This window comes from Hemitrygon akajei, chromosome 9 (genome assembly GCF_048418815.1).
Source record: "Hemitrygon akajei chromosome 9, sHemAka1.3, whole genome shotgun sequence".
NCBI classification, from domain to species: Eukaryota; Metazoa; Chordata; class Chondrichthyes; order Myliobatiformes; family Dasyatidae; genus Hemitrygon; species Hemitrygon akajei.
In genome coordinates this window covers 100,559,362-100,577,217 of record NC_133132.1, presented here as the reverse complement: position 1 = coordinate 100,577,217, position 17,856 = coordinate 100,559,362, and the positions used below count along the sequence as shown (strand labels likewise).

Genomic DNA, 17,856 nt, shown 5'->3' with positions numbered 1-17,856 from the left:
ACGATTCTTGTTCAGTGTTTTTCTTATAGTGGACATATGCACAGAGACTTTAGCACGTTCTAGCAATTTCTGCAGGTCTTTTGCTGTTACAACCCTTGTGTTCTATTTCACCTCCTTCAGCAATTGCATGTTGTGCTCTTGGTGTGATCTTTGCAGAATGACCACTCCAAGGGAAAGTCGCAACAGCATTGAATTTCCTCTATTTGTAGATAATTTCTCTTACTGTGGACTGATGAACACTCAGGTCTTTAGAAATGCTTTTGTAGCCTTTTCCAGCTTCATGAATCTCTACAATTCTAAGGTCCTCTGAAAGTTGTTTTGATCAAAGCATGGTGCACATGATCGGATCTTTCTTGAGAAGAGCAGGCTCTGTCAGTAACTTGACTTAGTATGTGTGTGTTGTTACAAACTGTAACATTTTAGAAACGAACCAGCAGCAATAGATTACACATGGAGTCTGGTTATGATGCTAAAACCACTATCTTTATTAGTAACTACTTATAATATAGTAACTTAAACCAAAATAAACAAAAGTTAACAGTGTTATATGTATATATGTGTAAATATAGCTCCCAAACTATACTGAGCTTGGGGGGAGAACAAGGCTTAGAGACTTGAGATGGTAAAGTAGGAAAGTTCAGTAATACACAAAATAAATGATGGGAGAGAGATATTTGTAATGGAGAGAAAAGGTAAGTACAAAGTATTCCACAGGTTCCACGCTGGAAACGAGGTAACAATCGCCGTAGATCTTGTCTGTCGTATCGTTCCAAATCCACATGCGAATTATCACCGAAAGTGACCTGTCACAGGGATACTGTCTTCTAGTGATTACCACACAACATACCCAGGCAAGGGTTAACACATGAGTGGTCCCACAGGATATCCCAAAACCCACTCCTATGGATTATACGAAGTGACAGACACCCATACTGGAGCAAACTTGCCCCGGCAGTTCGTAGTTCCAAGTCTTCCAAAGACTACAAGGGTAGCTCCTCTCACTCTCGTCCTCTCTCTCTCTCTCCCCCTGCCCTCTCTCTCCCCCCACCCTCTTTCTCCCCCTCCCCCTTCCCTCTCCCCCTCTCTCTGTCTCTGTATTTTAAGCTGTACAGACCGCGGAAGCATGTGACTAATGTCATAGTCCCACCTCACTTGGGCACTTTTAAAGCGACAGTCCACAATAAACGAAACCTGCCGGTTCATAACAGTGCCTTTTTATAGGGCGGAGGACAAGTATAGCCCACACCTCCAATCTCATCTCATTGATTGGGACACCTGACTCCAAATAGCTCTTGTAGAAGGCATTACCCCAGAGGTTCACATACTTTTTTGAACCTAGACTGTGATTGCTTAAATAGTGACAAGAAGCAGTACAATTCTTGGTGTGGTATTAGTTTAGGCAGATTGTGCTTGTCTATTATTGTGACTTAGATGAAGATCAGACCACACTTTATGAGTCATTAATGCAGAAAACCAGGTAATTGCAAAGGGTTCACAAAATTTTTCTTGCAACTGTAAGTTGGTAGATGGATTGAAGGAAGAGGACTGTTTTGGTGGATGAAATTTTGGGTGTTGATGCTGCTTGCTTCTAGGCAAGTAAGAAGATTCCACGCTCCTGACCTTGAGCCCTTAGAAATGTTGGAAAGATTTTGAGAATATGGAAGGTGAATCACTTGCAACTGAATTTCTGATCTGCTCTGACTTACCTGGCTAATACAATTAAGTATCTGGTCAGCAGTGACTCCTTCCAGGGTGTTACATTAGAGGAATTGATTAATAGTATTGTAATTGAATGCCAAGGAAAATTATTTTACACTCTTGTTGGATGTGGTAGTTGTCTGGTACTTATGTGACACAAATACTATGGTTTATTAGATTAGCATGTTAATATTGTTGTGCATGAATGTAGATTGTTTTATTATTTGAGCTGTTAGAAATATAACTGAATATTTCATAATCATTTGTGCACATCTGTGTCTGATATTAAGTAGGGATTATTAATGAAGCAGCTGGAAGTTAGGACATTTATAACAGAGGTGACTGACCTCAAACTGTAACAAGCATCTTCCTCTATGCTAAGTAGGATTTAAAACAATGAGATTTTTAATTATCCCCCAATTTTCAATTACCGGTACTTCAATGTTACTTGACAACACTTGGTCTTACAGGAGCAAAACATGCACAAAACGCTGGAGGAACTCAGCAAGTCAGACTGTAACTTTAGAGGGGAATAAACATGTGATGATTTGAGCCAAGACCTTTCACTAGGACTGGAAAGGAAGGGAGCAGAATTACAGGAGTTCTGCTCTTCTTCACATGTTTGCAATAAGTGTGTAATTAATTTGAAGTCTCTTGGAGAACCAAAATGCAATATTTCTCAGCATGTTATTGGTAAATTCCATCTGCTAGTATTGCAACTGTCAATTCCATCACTTTCCCCTTGGTTAAGAATAGGATGAAGGAACAGTAGTTGGCTGTATGGACTGGAAACTCTTGGGCATTTTTCTATTATGTCAGATAAATTCCTCTGCACTTAGCATTTCAAGGTGGAAGAATATTAGGGTTCATCAACTGATGATGGGTTATCAGTGGCAGTTGTGACACTCCCTTGTTCCTGTTTCCTGCGTTCTCTCACACACTCTTTATGTAGGGCTGTCATGGGTAGTTTGATATAACTGAGTTGCTTGCTATCCATTTCAGGTTTTCCAGTTGCATTTTTAGGACTTAAGCTCATGTCCATGAACCATTAGGTATTCAAAATTAAAGAAAAAATGGTTTCTTTTGCCAAATATGTCTATAACTAGAAACAATACATTTCATTGCAAAAATGCCAAAGGCACAGAAAATTTGATATCACTCAGATTTGGAATTCATCTCTTGACTGTTACAGCGAAAGGGTATTGTATCTCAGTAAAATGTAAAAAAAATTGCAGCAGCAGGAAGAAAGAGCAGATAGGTGAGATCAACTGGTTGGTCTTTCAAAAAGCTGGCACAGATGCTGAATAATTTCCTGTTCTGGATGAGCTTGTGAATCCATCAATACAATTTCATAACTGATATTTTTACTTCCAACACTTGATTAGTCTCATTTTCCTAATGAAGTTTTAACATGCTTTGTTAATAGCTGCTGGATGCATATTTCACACGTGCTACAAAGGATCAAAAGGAAAAATTCCTGAAAAACCACGGGTTTTCATTATTGGCCAATCAACTTTACCTTCATCAAGGGACACAAGGCTTGTTGGATTGTTTTCTTGAAATGCTGCTGGGCCGGGCAGTCGATCTGAATGAAGAGTATGTTCATCTTATTTGTTGCAATTTTTATTAATTTTTTTACTGATTATGTTATCTCACTTAAAATCAAAATCTCTTCTGTCACCTCAGTTATGCATTGCTTTGGAGTAATGGAGTAACCTGATAGAGATTTTGACCTACTAATATTTTGTTAGTCTCTAGGGAAATCAGATAGTTAATGACATAAAGCACTAACTTAGCAAATTCAAGGTAGTTCAGCAGGATAAGACTGATATTATTGATTGAGTTGCCAGTAAAGAGTGAAGCTCCTTTAAGTCTTGTAATACCTCTGTAATTTGTACCTCTACAATATCAATCTATACTCAACAATATAGCTTTTAATTATCCCCATCAGTGTTTTCGGTACCTTGTTGCTATTCACTTCAGCCTAAGCCAGGGTTTCTCAACCAGGATTTGGCAAGAAGTTGCTTGGGGTTCTGCGAGAAATCGTGATTCAAAAAAATATACTTTATTTTTTGAACTTTGCACAACACAAAGTTTTTTCAAAGTCTTATATAAAATTGTGTCTGGCTATATTTTTATTCGTATTGCTTTGGCTTATAGCATTTAGTAACTTTACTGTTCAACATTGTCAATAAATTTTCATGTTGTAAATAGCATTAATTAAAATTAGTTTACAACCTTTATTTAAATTAAATCTTCTGAGACTACCTTTAGAAAAATTAACTCCCATTTTGGCTTAAGCCAGTTATTTAACAAAAATTTATTATGTTTGCCTTATGTTTTTAAAATTTATGAAAGGGAAATAAACAGATTTATTTTAAGAAAAGTAAGCTAAGCTTATCTACCTGTTTTTTTTCCAAAAAAGATTGGCTAAAAATTCATAGAAACATAGAAAACCTACAGCACAATACAGGCCCTTCGGCCCACAAAGTTGTGCCGAACATGTCCCTACTTTAGAAATTACCAGTGTTACCCATAGCCCTCTATTTTTCTAAGCTCCATGTATCTATCCAAAAGACTCTTAAAAGACCCTATCATATCCACCTCCACCACCGTTGCTGGCAGCCCATTTCCCGCACTTACCACTCTCTGCGTAAAAATTCTTACCCCTGATATCTCCTCTGTATCTACTCCCCAGTACCTTAAACCTGTGCCCTCTTGTGGCAGCCACTTCAGCCCTAAGAAAAAGCCTCTGACTATCCACATGATCAATGTCTCTCATCATCTTATACACCCCTCTTGTGGCAGCCACTTCAGCCCTAAGAAAAAGCCTCTGACTATCCACATGATCAATGTCTCTCATCATCTTATACACCTCTATCAGGTCACCTCTCATCCTCTGTTGCACCAAGGAGAAAAGGCCGAGTTCACTCAACCTGTTTTCATAAGGCATGCTCCCCTATCCAGGCAACATCCTTCTGAATCTCCTCTGCACACTTTCTATTTTTTCCACATCTTTCCTGTGGTGAGGCGACCAGAACAACACAGTATTCCAACTGGGGTCTGACCAGGGTTCTGTATAGCTGCAACATTACCTCTCAGCTCCTAAATTCAGTTCCACGATTGATGAAGGCCAATACACCATATGCTGTCTAAACCACAAAGTCAACCTGTGCAGCTGCTTTGAGTGTCCTATGGACTCGGACCCCAAGATCCCTCTGATCCTCCACACTGCTAAGAGTCTTACCATTAATACTATATTCTACCATCATATTTGACCTACCAAAATGAACCACTTCACTCTTATCTGGGTTGAACTCCATCTACCACTTCTCAGCCCAGTTTTGCGTCCTATCTATGTCCCACTGTAACCTCTGACAGCCCTGCACACTATCCATGACACCGCCAACCTTTGTGTCATCAGCAAACTTACCCATCCCTCCACTTCCTCATCCAGGTCATTTATAAAAATCACAAAGAGTAAGGGTCCCAGAACAGATCCTTGAGGCACACTACTGGTCACCTTCATGTAGAATATGACCCGTCCACAACCACTCTTTGCCTTCTGTGGGCAAGCCAGTTCTGGATCCACAAAGCAATGTCCCCTTGGACTCCATGCCTCCTTACTTTATCAGTAAGACTTGCATGGGGTACCTTATCAAATGCTTTGCTAAAATCCATATACACTACACCTACTGCTCTTCCTTCATCAATGTGTTTAGTCATATCCTCAAAAAAATTCAATCAGGCTTGTAAGGCACGGCCTGCCCTTGACAAAGCCATGCTGACTATTCCTAATCATATTATGCCTCTCCAAATGTGCATAAATCCTGCCTCTCAGGATCTTCTCCATCAGCTTACCAAACACTGAAATAAAACTCACTGGTCTATAATTTCCTGGGCTATCTCTACTCCCTTTCTTGAATAAGGGAACAACATCCGCAACCCTCCAATCCTCCGGAACCTCTCCTGTCCCCATTGATGATGCAAAGATCATCGCCAGATGCTCAGCAATCTCCTCCCTCGCCTCCTACGGTAGCCTGGGGTACATCTCATCCGGTCCCAGCGACTTATTCAACTTGATGCTTTCCAAAAGCTCCAGCACAACCTCTTTCTTAATATCTACATGCTCAAGCTTTTCAGTCCGCTGCAAGTCATCACTACAATCACCAAGATCTTTTCCCATAGTGATACTGAAGTAAAGTATTCATTAAGTACCTCGGCTATTTCCTCCGGTTCCATACACACTTTCCCACTGTCACACTTGATAGGTCTTACTCTTTCATGCCTTATCCTCTTGCTCTTCACATACTTGTAGAATGTCTTGGGGTTTTCCTTAATTCTACCTGCCATTCTCTACTCAAAAGAGCATTGACAATTATTTTTATTTATTATCTGCAACTTCCTGATCACTCAAATGTACCGTGAGCTGTAGAAATAATAATTTTACGCAGGGGTTCCCGGAGACCTGAAAATTATTTCAAGGTTTCCTCCAGGGCAAAATTTTTGAGAAAGGCTGGCCTAAACTGATCCATTCTTTTCTATCTAATATATTTAGTCTCTGTATCCTAATGCCTATAATAGAAATACCCTTGCCCATTCTGCTTTTCCATATTAATCTTTCCTCTTAAAAGTTAAATATTTTGAAATATTTCATTTGTACACTACATCTACTGCCTTTGGCTTTTTGCATTCAAATTAGCAGTTAAATTTAACTTTATTTTCTTTAAATCAATGAATTTTCTTCAAATACTGATCTCAACTTAGTTTCACATGCTCTTTCATGTTTGTGTTATCTATTCCTCACCTACTTGTGCTAATTTTAGTCCAAGTTATTATATGATTTTTTGTTCATATTTTCATTGCTTACTGCCTGAGCATTTTAATTACTTAGTTTAAATTTGCTTTATTTCTGAATTCTTCCAACCACAATTCCATTTTTTTCCTTTAGGTCAGAGCACTATCTATTGTTATAGTTATTCGTTCACCATGATACTGGTGATGGGTCAATTGAAGATTGACCTGGAACCAGTATTATAAGGCCATAAGGCATAGGAACAGAATTGGGCCATTAAGTCCATTGAGCCTGCTTTGCAATTCCATCATGACTGATATTTTTTTGTCCCTCTCAACAAAATTGAGAGCCTTCTCCCTGTTACCTTTAAAACCCAATTCTGGATGTACTGACCATGTCAAGAAGAATACTGGTCTCCATCATATTCTTTTGAAGTCTTAAGAAACAATTGGACACAGAAGTAGGGTCTTTTATATGTGTACCTATATATAAAATGAGCTATTGAGAGTACAGGATCTGGGCTTACCTAATGTCATTTTTTTGACCTTTTAAATATCGGTACTTTTGAAATGCACAATAATTTAAGTTGACTTGGGGTATATAAAGTTCCAGGAACACCAAACAGCAGCTGAATGCAGAAGTGCAATTGAATCTATTCTCTGGTGCAGGAGTTCCCAACCTTTTTTATGCCATGGACTAATACCATGAAGCGAGGGTTCTGTGGATCCCAGGTTAGGAACCCCTGCTCTTCAGTAAAAACTTATGGATCTGCAAGTACAATAGGTGTTTCTACATGCGAAAGCTGCAGGGCAAATTAACAGAAGCATATGTCAAAAATGGGGTGGTTTGTTGTGACGTTCGAATAAATCACTTACTTATATGGAAGATTCTGTTTATCGGACTAGCTCTTTCTTCAGAAATGAATTTGGTGTGCTGTCCAATTAAGGTGGTAAAGGAGTACATTTTTTCTTTAACTGATCAATAACTTTTTGCATTGTTGGAAGATCTGTGGATTGTAAATGTACATGCTGTATTTGGTAAGCTTTATCTTGTGGTTCAACTCATCAGTAATTTGCCTTTTGTTTTCCAATTGAAATAGGCTGGATTCAGAGACTGTGGCTAATATCGACCCATTCCGTAAAAGATGCATCATTCCTGTATTGGGCCTTATTGAAAACTCTCTCTATGAAAATACATTACTGCACCATATATTGTGTGTTGTACTTCAGTTTTTGAACACCTGTTCCAAGTTAGCTGATATACTTCTTGATAATGGTTTGCTGTATGTCTTGTTCAACACCTTGGCAGCACTTAATGGATTAGAGAATGGGTAAGAAAGCTACCATGGGTATTAGTTGATAGTAAATTCTTACAATTATCTTACAACTTTTGCAATTACCAAAAGTTAATTACTTTTAATTTGAGTGGCTTATGTTCTACTGTAATAAGAATGAAATTGTTGGATTCCCATCCTTCTCCAGCTTAAAAGGTGTCGAACCAACATTTGTTATGTGCAATGTAGAGCTATTACAGACTTTCTGCTCAATATTTACCCCATAAGTAACATTGCTATAACAGATTATTTGGTCGTTATCTCAGCTTTTAGGATCCATGCTGTGGGTTAAGGGGTTGCTGCATTTCCTACATTACAACAGCAGGTATAGATCCCATCATGCTAACTGGAGAACTTCAGTAAATTGCAAAAGCTTGAACCAGTAAAGAGAGTCACAAAACCACTGATTGTTGTTATAATATCAATCAGCATTTGTCTTTCAGCAAAGGAAAACTGCCAATGTTTATATGATTTAACTGCATTCTGAAGTGATGTGGCATAGCTCTCAGATATTTCGAACTATTACTGGATAGCAAAATTTGTAGTATCTGTCCCATATGCTTTCCTTAACAACAATTGGAAATGTGTTTAAATTGGGAGATGTGTCTCACAGTCACCATGCTGGATAACCAACCAATGTCTACGGCAGGAGTGGCAAACCTATGGCATGAGAGCCTAAGAAGACAAGTGCAAAAATTTTGTTGGCATGCAACATTCATTGCCACCCCTTGATTGTTTAAACCTCACCCATAATAAGAAGATGCTTAATGATTATCTTTACTGCCAAATGAAGCAGCAGATGATTTTTTTGCAATGTGAGAGCAGTTAGGTCTTTACAGGAAATATCTGTAAAGCTTGGCGCCAGCTAGACTATTGTGGGAATACATGAGCTGAATGATACATTTTTAAATCCTCGCAGAACTGGTGTACGTATCTTTGCTTGGATAGTAAATGGTTTCGATAGCAATGCTATTTAGAAATGATGCTATTTTCAATTGACTTTTTAAAAGATTAAAATTACCATGGCACATGAGAGAATTTTATTTTGGAGTGTTATCATTAATTTGGGCATACGCTCTCTAAAAGGTTCACTACCCCTGATCAAAGCTAAAAAAGATCAGGGTCCTTTGGTATGCCCTATCTCACTTAGAATACTAACAGAAATGGTAGCGCAGTGGTTTGGAGTTGGAAACAAGGTGCATGGGCTAGAGCCCAAGAAGTCTCAAACACCAGGTCGAGCATGGGCATAGATATCTCCTGCTATTTGCAATTTAATACCCTGCCTCAGCTGGTAAACTATTTTTACTCCAATGTTTATCACTCGGATAAAGTGCAGAGAGTAGCAAAGGCAATTATGGTACAACGGGTGGAACCACTTCAGTAACAGTTACCTGAATGCCTCAGCAACACTGAGCTAGCTGAGTCCAGAAGGACATATTTACAAGACTAGTTCTGTGGGAGGTTATGAGGGAACCAGTGCAATGGGTAAATCTGCTTGACCTAGTCATCACACAGCTATCTACTGCTCTTTGATGATCATTTGGGGGGAACAAAATTTCCACCTTTACATTGTGAACAGCATCCTTTCTGTTTATGAAACTGATATCATACCAGACAGTAAATGAAGTATCAAATTATTTCAGATACTAAAATCTGGAATGAAAGCATAAAATGCTGAAAACACTCAACAGATCTGGGATTATCTGTGGAAAGAAAAACGGATAACATTTCAGGGCCTTGATCCTTCGTCAGAACTCCCACATTCCAAGGATGTATGTTTAGGATTAGTGAGTTGTGGGCATGATATGTTGGCGCTGGATGCATGGTGACACTTGCAGGCTGTCCCTAGCACAATCCTCACTGATTTGACTGGATGCAAATGATGCATTTCACTGTATGTTTCAATGTACAAGTGACAATAAAGCTAATCAAACAGGGCACAAGTGAACACCAACGGAGAATGTGGGGAGGGATGAGTCGAACAAAGGGAATATCTAAAGTGTGAGACCAAATAAATAAATGTAGCAGTTAAGTGGCTGTTAAGATCAGATTATGCTTTGTTTAATATTTTGCTAATAGAATAGCTGTGTGACATGCCCAGCAAGCCAGACCGTACAAACATGTTAAAAATAAACTGAGCCAAAATGACCATGTGCAGAAATGGCCATTTCTAACATAGATTAAATGAAAAAGCAAGTTATCTAGAGTTGGTTAATTCGATATTGACCACTGAAAACTGCAGCTTATCTAGACAGAAAACGAAGTGTTCCTGAAACTTGCTTTGGGTATATTATAATGGTGTAGGAGAATTAAAGTGGCAGGCAACCAGAAGTTCAGGGTTCTCCCTACAGTCTAAATGCAAGCACACAGAAAGCAATCTCCCAATCTCTGCTTGGTCATTTCAAACATAGAGGAATCCGTATTGTAAACATTTTGTAGCCATGTTGTACACTAGAATGGAAGAAGTGCAATTGAACCATATTTTAACTGGAGATCCAGTTTTTATACTCGTCTGATGGGAATTTGAAAGAGATGGAATCAGAAGAGCAGATCAGGGAATCATGAAGGGAATGATCCCTTCAAAATGCTGGCAGGAAAGTGGAATATGTGCCTATTGGTAGAATCTTGTGGTAGCTAGTAAAAATTGAGAAGGTTGATTTAGTGGATATGGCTGGTAAGGACTGGGGAACTGTTTTTCTTCTGTTTGAGAAGAGAGTGGGTGAAAGAATTTCAGAAGCACCAATGTCAAGGCACTCCAGTGTCTCATCATTGGAGCAAATGGAATGGAGTCCTTACAGGAGGTTGGGTCTAGGCAGGAGGCATAGTGGACATGGTTGTAGGTATCTTGAGAAGCAGATATCCATTACAAGCCTGCAAGACTATTGACAGCTATCTTGCTTTGCTTCCTCCCACCTTGCCTCCTCATTTTCTCTTTCCCAGTTGCATTCCCTCCTGTCTGTCTGTCAATAATGGCAGAATTCAGCTTGTAAGTACAAAAAAAAACAGATTGAAGTATTTGACAGGCATTTCAAATGAAAAATTCATCTGAGCTTCCTCCTGAGATTCTCAAATCACAGTAAGCAACCTTCAGCCAATTTGGATTCACTTCCCTGCTATCCATAAATAGTTGTGTGTGCATTGAATATTTCTCAACAGTGATGCAAGTAGCATTGTCTGTTTCCAAAAGGACTTATGGAATGTTTTTCTGATTGGACTATTATATCAATTCAAGTTATCCTGGTAATATTACCTTGTGTTGTATACAAGTTAATATGTATTATGTTGTACTTCTTGGTCCATCAGAATGTTGCTTCATTTGGTGGTATATAGATATAGTTGAATGACAATAAGCTTGAACTAGTTTGACCCTAGTATCTCAGCTAGTTGGCTTCAGCAATCCCATTCATTAATCATCTACTTTTTTAAAAAACTTTATTATAGAGGTTTTTATTTAGTTTTATAAGTAGTAATCTTTGTCATAATCCTGCCTTAGAGTTGTCTTGTTTTGCTAAATGTATTTAATAATGCTGTTTCATTATAGCATTCCGTTGAGTGAATACAAATTGGTGTTGTGTGATATTCAGCAGCTGCTGGTCGCGGTTACCATCCATTCCTGCAGCTCTTCTGGTTTGCCATATTTTCGCATAATAGAGGATTTAATATCACTGCTTGGATACCTGCAGAACAGCAAGGATACAAAAACTAAAGGTAGCCACTAAAACTTCGAACTGTATACAGACTTTCACAGGACAAAAATTGATCAATAAAAGGATCCAAACATTCAGAAGCCACTTATTTAATATGTTTTTTCCGCCATGTGACATTGACCCCCAGCTACCTGTTTTTGAACGAAGGAGGAGAAGCATTCTTGTAATAAATTCATATTTGGTAATTTTGGAACTGCTGTAAACCAGTAAATTAGCAACATTGCTGAAGCACAAGAAAGAAAAACAGCATAAACACAAAAAGATTCTGCAGATGCTGGAAATCCAGAGTTACACACACAAAATGCTGGAGGGGCTCGGCAGGTCAGGCAGCATCTATGGAGAGAAATAAATTTCCCACGACTCTTCATCAGAGTTCTTCAAAGCTTATTCTGATTACTCCTCTTCTTGGCTGCCTGACCTGCTGAGGTCTTCGAGCATTTTGTGTACTTCACTCTTGAAAGAATAGCATGCAGGAGTTGTAGCTAGGAAGCTCTCTAGTTTGCTATTACAAATTAATTGTTGGCATCTTTTCCTTTCTTTGGTTTTATTTAATACTGTCGTGTACTGCTCAGTCTGAACTAAAACTAAAATTCTGTAGGTAAATGGCAGATGGAAAGTAGTTGTGTGTTAACAAATAGTTGAGATATTTTGTTAAAGTGTTAAAGTTTATTTTTAGTATTCTAAAATGCTATTGTCCTTAAAGCAGATCCCCACATTTAGGAATGTTCAAACATAAGAGTTTGTTTTCTTTGATTCAGGTAAGGTTAATCATGGTTTATAAAATTGAGAAGCCTAGACAAACTGAACAAATAGGAGCAACACACACAAAATGCTGGAGGAACTAAGCAGGCCAGGCAGCATCTATGGATTTACAGCATCTGCAGATTTTCTCTCGTTAACAAATAGGACATGTTTAGTCTTGCAGAGAGAATATTAACTAGTGGGCACAGTGTAATTTAATTGGATTAGATTGGAACTGAGAAAATATTTTTTCACTTAAATTCTGGGAAGAAACCTGTCAAGTTTTTGGAGGCAAAAGGCACAGATGCTGGATCCTTAGAATAAGAACAAAAAAAATTTAAAGTTCTACTGTTTGTATAGTGATGAATTTAATCAATGTCCTTTGTAGAAATGGCTGTTGTACTGCAGTTCCGGGTCCTTCAGAGTGGCATTGAATTTATCAAAACCACAGCTAATCAGGATGCACAGAATATGAGTAACTCCTTTAATTTACCTGCAACTCAACACCACGCTATTCATCAGAAGAGGAAGAGTATTGCTGGTGAGTGTTGTAATTTTCAACTGTTAGCTTTATAAATAATTGTGGGCTAACTGCTTAATGAACAAAGCATTTTCACAATTAGAATTGTATATGAATTGTAGTTATTTCAGGAAGACTTTTGCAATTTTTGTTTTTTATTGGTGTGGTCTGATGAATTTTAATCAGCCTCATTGGTATAAGTGTGTGGAAAGAAGCTTGCCACACTCAGGTGGGACATTGAGCAGCTAACTGGCTTCTTATCTATAAAGTGTTTGTCATGTTTTGATCAGCTTCTCGTATAAAACTCTTTTCACGGTACTTACAAGTGCTCAAAACAGTTATTAGGACTTTTTAGGTTTATTTAGCTGCAATGCAAGTAATTGAACTTTAGTAAGAAAGTGTTATATATGCCCAAACCACAAAGCTTAAAATAGTTGTGACTTTGCTGTAGTTCTTTAAATCGTGGGTGTGAAGAAATATAAGTAGTTTTAAAAAATACCCTTGATCATTAACATAAGAGAATCTACTGATGCTGGAAGGTCAGAGTAACACACGCGCACATACAAAGTGCGGGAGGAACTCAGTAGGTCAAGCTGCATCTGTGGAAAGAGGTAGAGTTGATGTTTCAGGCTGAGACCCTTCATCAGGACTGGAAAGGAAGTGGGAAAGAGCCAGAATATGAAGGTGGGTGGTGGGGAAGGAGTACAAGCTAGAAGGTGAAAGGTGAGAGGGAAGGTCGTTAGGTGGATAATTTCTCTTCTTAAATGAAGGAATCTCTGAGAGAGGGAGCACTGAACCCAACAAACAAATTACAAACAACTGCAATCATTAGGTTATTTACACAGTTGTGTTCTGAGACCTTTGCTTTTAAATAACATACGGAGGACAATGATCCTGAATCTATGCTCTTTAGGACTATCCTGAGGAATGGCCAGAAATAAATTCTCAGAAACAGCTTTGTGATCTCGATAAGGAATTACTTTGTTTCCATCGGGTATTAGACTAGTTCAGAATTGATTGAGATTGGTATAATTTAGGGTTGGAGAAATGATAAGTGGTGTAGTTCTGAATTAAAGAATCAGAGTATGGGCAGGTTTACTTAACTCAGAGTCAGAATTGGTCTGTATGAAGGTGGAGATGGTGTAAAAATGGAAAGTAAAATTAAAGCTTAAAGTTGACAGAAATGTATTATTTTTCATAAAAATGAATAAGATATGACAGTTGCCAGGAGAGGTGTAGAAGTGTTCATTGCCTCCTCTACTGCCATGATGAAGCCACACCTGGGTTGGAAGAGCAGCACTCCTGTCAGGGTAGCCTCCAACCTGACAGCATAAACATCGATTTATCTAATTTCTGGTAATTACTCTCCCCTCTCCCTTCTCACTTTCTCAATTCCCTATTCTGGCTCCCCTCTAACCCCTTCTCTTTTCACCTGCCTATCACCTCCCTCTGGTGCCCCTCCTCCTTCCCTTTTTCCCATTCTCTCTCCCCCTCCTCACCCATCCATCTTCCCTCTCACCTAACACCTACCAGTTGGCATTCCTCCCCTCCCCTGACTTATTCTCGCCTCTTCCCCCTTTCTTGTCCAGTCCTGATGATGGATCTCAGCCCAAAACATTGTCTACTTATTCCCCTCAATAGATGCTGCCTAACCTGCTGAGTTCCTCCAGCATGTGTTTATTGCTGAGGTGAAGAAGTGATTTATTTTTCAATTTGTATCAATGTTTTTAATGTTTGTGTATTCTTCTGTTGTGTTAAATGACTCTAATGAGCAGTGCCACAAAATTGTCAAACCTGTTCTTTCGAGTGTGGCAGGCAGTCTGTGGTGAGGCAGCACCTTTGTCGCGCTCTGCCATGCCAATGTGTTAGGAGCAGGATTCTGAAACTATGAGGACCATGGGAGGTGAACAGACATTTTGTGTATGATTATCTTCTCCCTCTCCCTCTCCCTTCCCCCTCCCCCTTCCCCTGGACATTTCTACACTTATAATTTATTATCGAAGAATATATATATGTCACCACATACTACCTTGAGATTCATTTTCTTGCAGGCATTTACAGGGAGATAAATACAATATGTGAAATTTATGAAATAATATACATAAATCTGACAACCAAAGTGCAGAAGGAGACTAACTGTGCAAATAAAAACAGCAAATAATATGAGAATGAGTTGTAGAGCTTTGGAAGTGAGTCTGTAGGTTGTGGACTGAATGATTACAGCAGATCAGAGTGTAGTTTGGTAATTAGAAGTTGGACGAGCAGCATATACTCACCAGAACTCTGACATGAAAAATAATCTGTGTTGAAATATGATCAGATACCGACCAAGTGAAATTTAATATGCATCAGTTAGTTTATATGTAATGAAAGGAGGATTGTATCTGTAAATCAAACCTGCTTTCTTCTGACAGATTCAAGCATTTATATTTGTAAGAACACCCAAAGTAATCCTGTATTGAATTTTATTTTAATCAAAGCATAATTTTAAAAATTTGGTTGAACTGCTTTTCAAGCAACTTTTACTTCATTTTACTTATTTTTTGCCCCAAGTTATCTTGCAATCTCCCCTAAGAGGAATTTAGTTTAAGCTGATTTCAAATGGTTTGAAGGGAAAATGTGCTCACAATAAAGCCTTATGCAAACATTTTTTTAAAGGGAGGGCCGCAGTATTTACTTTAAAGGCTTGTGGTGATGCATTGAGAATAAATTCTCCCTCTTAATTTTTACATTAACACATTGAGATAGGTTAAAGAGTATTCACTTTGTGAATATACTGGCCCTGTTATGTACTACACAATGTAACCTAAACATAGATTAAACAACTTAGTTTTACTTAGTGATCACTTTCTGAAGCTTTTTTTAGCATTACAACCAATTACTAATAAGAGAAGTGATACTAAAACTTAGTTGGGGAAGATTTGGATTTTGCAAAGTAATGTAATTCTCTGCTTTCAACATATTACAGACAGTTCATTTTAGCCATCATTTAGCTTTCCCTGCATACATTTCTACATTTTGTTTATTTATAACAAAGGTTCAATTGCATTGAAAGATTCCATTATTCCGCGACTACAAAGACACCATTTGTCCTCGTATGGTCACCTTACGTTGGCTTATACTTTGAACCTAGTGCACCAGGAGTCATCTTTGCCACTCTCAACTGGATCCATTTCCTATTCTTTCCCTTCAGAAGCAGGTGTAGTAATGGTCTTTTGAATTCACATCCCAGAAAAGCATTTCATTCTGAAATGTTTTGTGTCGATGGCAGACTGCAAAGTATGTATTGCAGAAGAAAAATAAAATTTCTGATACTGTAAACCTACCAGACCTTTGACAATGTCAATATGTTTGAGCATGAAGTACCAATACTCTGAAATAAAAATTCAACAACATGTTGTGATGAATGATGCTTTTAGGTTTACAGTATTGAGTTCAAATCAGTGCTTGGATGCAGTTTTATTCCACTGATTTGTTGCAGTTCTGCTACAACAGATACTAACCCAAAAAATGTTTTCCATAGAGCAGCAATAAAGTATTACATTCTCAGATTCTGTTGGAAGCCATTTATTCACTAGCTTACATAAAATAATGTCAATATGTGGTTTTGTTTTCACTATTACATCTGTTCAAATCTTTTTTCTTCAAATCTATTGCTGCTTTCAAGTGCAAACATTTTATTTGCTAATATTTACCATAACACTTTTTTGAAAGTATTTCGAAACCTTATCAAACTAAACGGCAGGAAAGATAATTCTGAAAGTGATACCATCAGAAGTATGTGTGATAGTGATAGTTGAAATCATTTTGTATCAAATGAAGATCTTTATTTTCTCTTTTATGTATCTCATGCTTTCCCAGCTGGTAGGAATTTGGTTTGTAGTCGCTTGAGCTTAATAGTGTCCCTTAAAGCATTGCACTTTATAATCTTCACTGTGTGATTCTGTAAAAATGTAGTAAATGCACAAACCTTATTGAAGTGGAACTTGACTTACAATCCTTATTGTCAGGTTCCCGCAGGTTTTCATCTGCGCCATCTGATGCTTTGTTGATGAGAATGCGATCAGTAGCCAGTGATGAGCTCTCTGAGCTAATGCAAAGAAGGATGAGCCATGAAAACACAATGAGAGCATCTGAAACAGAGTTTGTACAGAGATTACAGAGGCTCACAATTTTATCAGTTAACAGGCTAATCTATCAAGGTAAGTGATCTGGCTACCCACCCCCCCCCCCCCCAACATACACTTTTCTGAGCTTATCCTTTTTTGAGCCCACAGATACCAACAATTCCTCAGTTTCTTGTGCAAGTATTCATATTTCATTGTGAACCTTGATCGTTCTGTCCCATCATAGTGAGCTTCACAATCAAGCCCACTGTTGACAATCAAGCCCACACTCTACTCAAATTCACCTTGGCAGATTGAATAAGCCTAGTAATGACATATTAGCAGTGACAATGTTCTAAGTGTCACAAATGGAAGCATTCCTGATGGTGGTTTTGACAGCTGGCTAAGCCATTGTGAACAAATTGACTAGCTATTTAAAAATCAGAATAGATGAGGTGCATTTAGTCTGAAGTAACATTGAAACATAGTGAAATGTCTTTTGCATCAACAACCAGCACAATCCAAAAAAATTCTAGGGTAAGCTTGCAAGTATTGCTGTGCTTTTGGTGCCAGGCAGCATGTCCACAACTTACTAACCTGCACGTCGTCAGAATGTGGGAGGAAACTGGAGTATCTAAAGGAAACTCACACAACCATAGGCAGAATGTGCAAGCTCCTTACTGACCGTGGCGGGAATTGAACCCAATCACTGGAGCTGTAAAGCATTGTGCTAATCATTATACTATTACATCACCAAGTCCTGACCTGTTTCTGCCATGTGATGGGATTTATATGCAGAAGATTCAGCCCTGTGATGAAGATCTGGCAAGCTTCTGCAAGGAAGCTCTCTTTGGGCATCAAGTGAAGTAAGGACTTGGGGGTAGGACGGTGTTGATTGTAGAGAGCTAAATGCTGCCAACAGAAACTGGGCTGTCATTACCCGTACTGCTATGAAA

General features: G+C 38.4%; 1 protein-coding gene across 2 annotated transcripts in view; it reads left to right on the top strand.

Annotated features, from left to right (window-relative positions):
* lyst (lysosomal trafficking regulator) overlaps positions 1-17,856 on the top strand; it is a 316,053-nt gene that overhangs the window by 222,065 nt on the left and 76,132 nt on the right. For both annotated transcript variants that reach the window (XM_073056659.1, XM_073056660.1), the window contains exons 25-29: positions 3,125-3,294; positions 7,593-7,823; positions 11,368-11,534; positions 12,663-12,815; positions 16,805-16,996. In XM_073056659.1, the coding sequence (XP_072912760.1) occupies positions 3,125-3,294; positions 7,593-7,823; positions 11,368-11,534; positions 12,663-12,815; positions 16,805-16,996 (913 nt within the window). The remainder of the gene's footprint in view (positions 1-3,124; positions 3,295-7,592; positions 7,824-11,367; positions 11,535-12,662; positions 12,816-16,804; positions 16,997-17,856) is intronic.